Source organism: Cherax quadricarinatus, chromosome 32 (genome assembly GCF_038502225.1).
Source record: "Cherax quadricarinatus isolate ZL_2023a chromosome 32, ASM3850222v1, whole genome shotgun sequence".
NCBI classification, from domain to species: Eukaryota; Metazoa; Arthropoda; class Malacostraca; order Decapoda; family Parastacidae; genus Cherax; species Cherax quadricarinatus.
Genome location: NC_091323.1, coordinates 17,430,634 through 17,433,880, shown reverse-complemented (window position 1 = coordinate 17,433,880; position 3,247 = coordinate 17,430,634). Strand labels below are relative to the sequence as shown.

Genomic DNA, 3,247 nt, shown 5'->3' with positions numbered 1-3,247 from the left:
TATTATTATTATAATCATGGGGGAGCACTAAACCCGTAGGATTATACAGTGTCCGGAGGGAGGAATGGAAGGTATTCAGGCTCAATTCAGGAAACTGTAGCACAGATCCAATTCCCAAGATCAAGAGCCCCTCACCAGTGTCAAGGAACCTCCCTTGAGGGGTTGTAACTCATAACCTCAAGATCTAAATTACATTGTAAACATTGCTATATTCAAGGAGAGAACTGGATGTGTGGAGGCAAATCAGTATTACCAGATTGAACATTAGACAGGCAGGTAATATGACTCAATGATAAAAGTGAATTACTACACAAAATATATTCTTACAAGTACAGTACATATCAAAATGGGTATAACTTATCATTTACAAATCAAGCCTTTATATATCTTCATCAGATTCAAGATCTTCATTATGTTCACTGGGTTCTGCAATGCTCAGACAAACATCAGCAAATTCTGTAAAGATTGGCTCCATCATGGCCCTCTGAATGGCAACTTCAGCATTAGTTGCACTGTCGACTTCCTTTACCATCTCTCTTAAATGAGGATTCATCAGCAGGGTTTTAAGGGCCTGGGAGTTACCTGTATTTGTGAAAATGAATACATACATTATTTATTTTTTACACCAACTATGTGAAAATGAAAAATTAAAAATTAAAATATTTATTTACTTGCAAAGATTACAATGTGTGGTTTACATATTATAAAATATTAATTACAAAGAAGGCCACTAGCATGCCTAGGCATTTCAGGCAGACTAATCCTAATTCTTACTCTATATTGACACAGGTTACAGAGCAGTACATCAAGGTAGATGTTCCATAGAAAAATGCAAGCACAGTGATCATTATTTACAAGTTGTCTATCCAGTAGTGTACAAACATCATGATAAAAAAAAATTCCAACCAGACTTTCAAAGAGAAGGTATTATAGTGTACTTCCATTTTTTAAAACTCAAGTCTGGTAAGCCAGTTTCTCTGAATCGATTTACTAAAACAGTCACACTTCAACAGCAAATCAAATGTTAAAGACCACTCACTTCAACTTGCTCTAATTTAACAGGTTCACAAGTACATGTATCTGCTGGATGTTCAGGCCTTGACCTCTCAATACCATTTTTTTTCACATCCTTCTTCCAATCCAACCCTGTGATATACCCAAGAAGAGTTGTGCGAGTCATCCTACTCCCATAACTAGGTTTAGTGTCAGGCTTTTCTATTACTTGCCTGGTCAACCAGGCTGTTGCTGGTTGATCTGGCACTTGGCAGAGGCAGTAATTAATCACTGCAATAATTTATGAAACTTAATCACAGCAATAATGCATGAAGCAGAAGTGAACAGTCCAGTGCCAGACAAGGAACAAAGAGACAATTATTATTATAAACAAAATAAAGTGATAAACTCAGACAAAATAAGGACCCTAATTGGGGACCATCAGCAGATCCTCGCATTTACTGCAGCAATATTTCTGATATCTGTTGGTAGCAGGTTGAATAGTTGCAACCCATGGATACTGATATGATGCTCTCTCAATGTGTCCATGGTGCCCTTGCTTTTTTACTGGATTTATTTTGCACTTTTGGCAAGACAGTAAACGAATGAATGATGGTGAATGTGTTTCTTTTTTCTTGGGTCATCTCAGGTGATGGCTGGTGGAGAGAACTTGACATTGCTGGCACTTTCAACCAAGTACTGCACCAGGGACCCATGGCAAAATTGCAAGTACTAAAAGTCTCTGGCTCTGCACTACACCTCCTTAGTGATTACCTTCAAGAAAGATGACTAAGAGTAGTTCTCAGTGGAACAGACTCATCAAGAAACTCAATCAGTGCCAGTGTTCCACAGGGAGGCATGCTTAGCCTATTGTTATGGAGTGTTTACATCAATGATCTTCATCTCATCCCAGAATTTCATGCACATGCAAATGACTGTACTTTGACATTTACTTATCCAAGAAAGAAAATGCCAGTTGCTCTCAGTTACATTAATCAGCATAACCCTGTAACTTGTGTGAAGAAGAGAGGAGAAAGAGAAGAGGGAGGGAGGGGAAGAGAGAAGAAGAGGGGGGAGAGAGAGGGGGGAGAGAGAAAGAGGAGGAGAGGAGGGAGGGACTGGGGGAGGGAGGGATTGGGGGAGGGAGAGGGGAGGGAGAGGGGAGTGAGAGAGAGGAGGAGTGAGAGGAGGAGAGAGAGGGAGGAGGGAGAGAGAGGAGGGAGAGAGAGGAGGGAGAGAGGAGGAGAGAGAGGAGGGAGAGAGAAGGGAGAGAGAGAGAGGAGGGAGAGAGAGGAGGGAGAGAGAGGAGGGAGAGGAGGGAGAGAGAGGAGGGAGAGAGAGGAGGGAGAGAGAGGAGGGAGAGAGAGGAGGGAGAGAGAGGAGGGAGAGAGAGGAAATACCACACTTGGATCCACTTCGAGGACAGCGTGAAACAAGCTTTTATGCCACAAGACGGGCAGAAAGCAGCAACTTCACTCTGGCTGTACCCTTCTCCAGAACATCACTCCATCTGAGATCATACATACCCAGGATGACTCGAGTATGGAACACATTCGTACAGCATAATGATGTCAACGAGATAACGTCAGTTGATCAAATGAAAATGCTGGCCCACAGATGGCTCCAACTTCATCCTGATCACTACTTGTATGTCTCATAACAAAATGCTTTCAAAATGAGCTGATGTAGGTAATAGCTAGCTTGCCAATAAAGTTAGGAATCCTTAACCTGTAAATAGCTGTCAATAAAGCTAGGATCCTTAACCTTGTCAAACCCTGTAAAAAAAAAAAAAAAAAAAATAAAAAAAAAAAAAAAAAAAAAAAAGAACAAAAAACAAAACAAAACAAACAAAACAAAACAAAAAAAAAGAGAGGAGGAGAGAGAGGAGGAGAGAGAGAGAGAGGAGGAGAGAGAGGGAGGAGAGAGAGAGGGAGGGAGAGAGAGGAGGGAGAGAGAGAGGGAGAGAGAGAGGGAGAGAGGAGGAGGGAGAGAGAGGAGGGAGAGAGAGGAGGGAGGGAGAGAGGAGGGAGGGAGAGAGGAGGGAGGGAGAGAGGAGGGAGGGAGAGAGGAGGGAGGGAGAGAGGAGGAGGGAGAGAGGAGGAGGGAGAGAGGAGGGAGGAGAGAGAGGAGGAGGGAGAGAGAGAGAGAGAGAGAGAGGAGGAGAGAGAGGGAGGAGAGAGAGAGGGAGAGAGAGAGGAGGGAGAGAGAGGAGGGAGAGAGGAGGAGAGAGGGAGAGGAGAGAGGGAGAGGAGAG

The 3,247-nt window shown here is 43.1% G+C and overlaps 1 protein-coding gene across 1 annotated transcript in view; it reads right to left on the bottom strand.

The window, feature by feature from the left end:
• Nucleotides 1-303: 303 nt before the first annotated feature.
• Nucleotides 304-3,247, bottom strand: part of LOC128690305 (zinc finger HIT domain-containing protein 3) — a 50,941-nt gene continuing 47,997 nt past the window's right edge. The window contains exon 3 of the mRNA XM_070090485.1: nucleotides 304-582. Within this exon, the coding sequence (XP_069946586.1) occupies nucleotides 380-582 (203 nt within the window). The 3' untranslated portion in view covers nucleotides 304-379. The remainder of the gene's footprint in view (nucleotides 583-3,247) is intronic.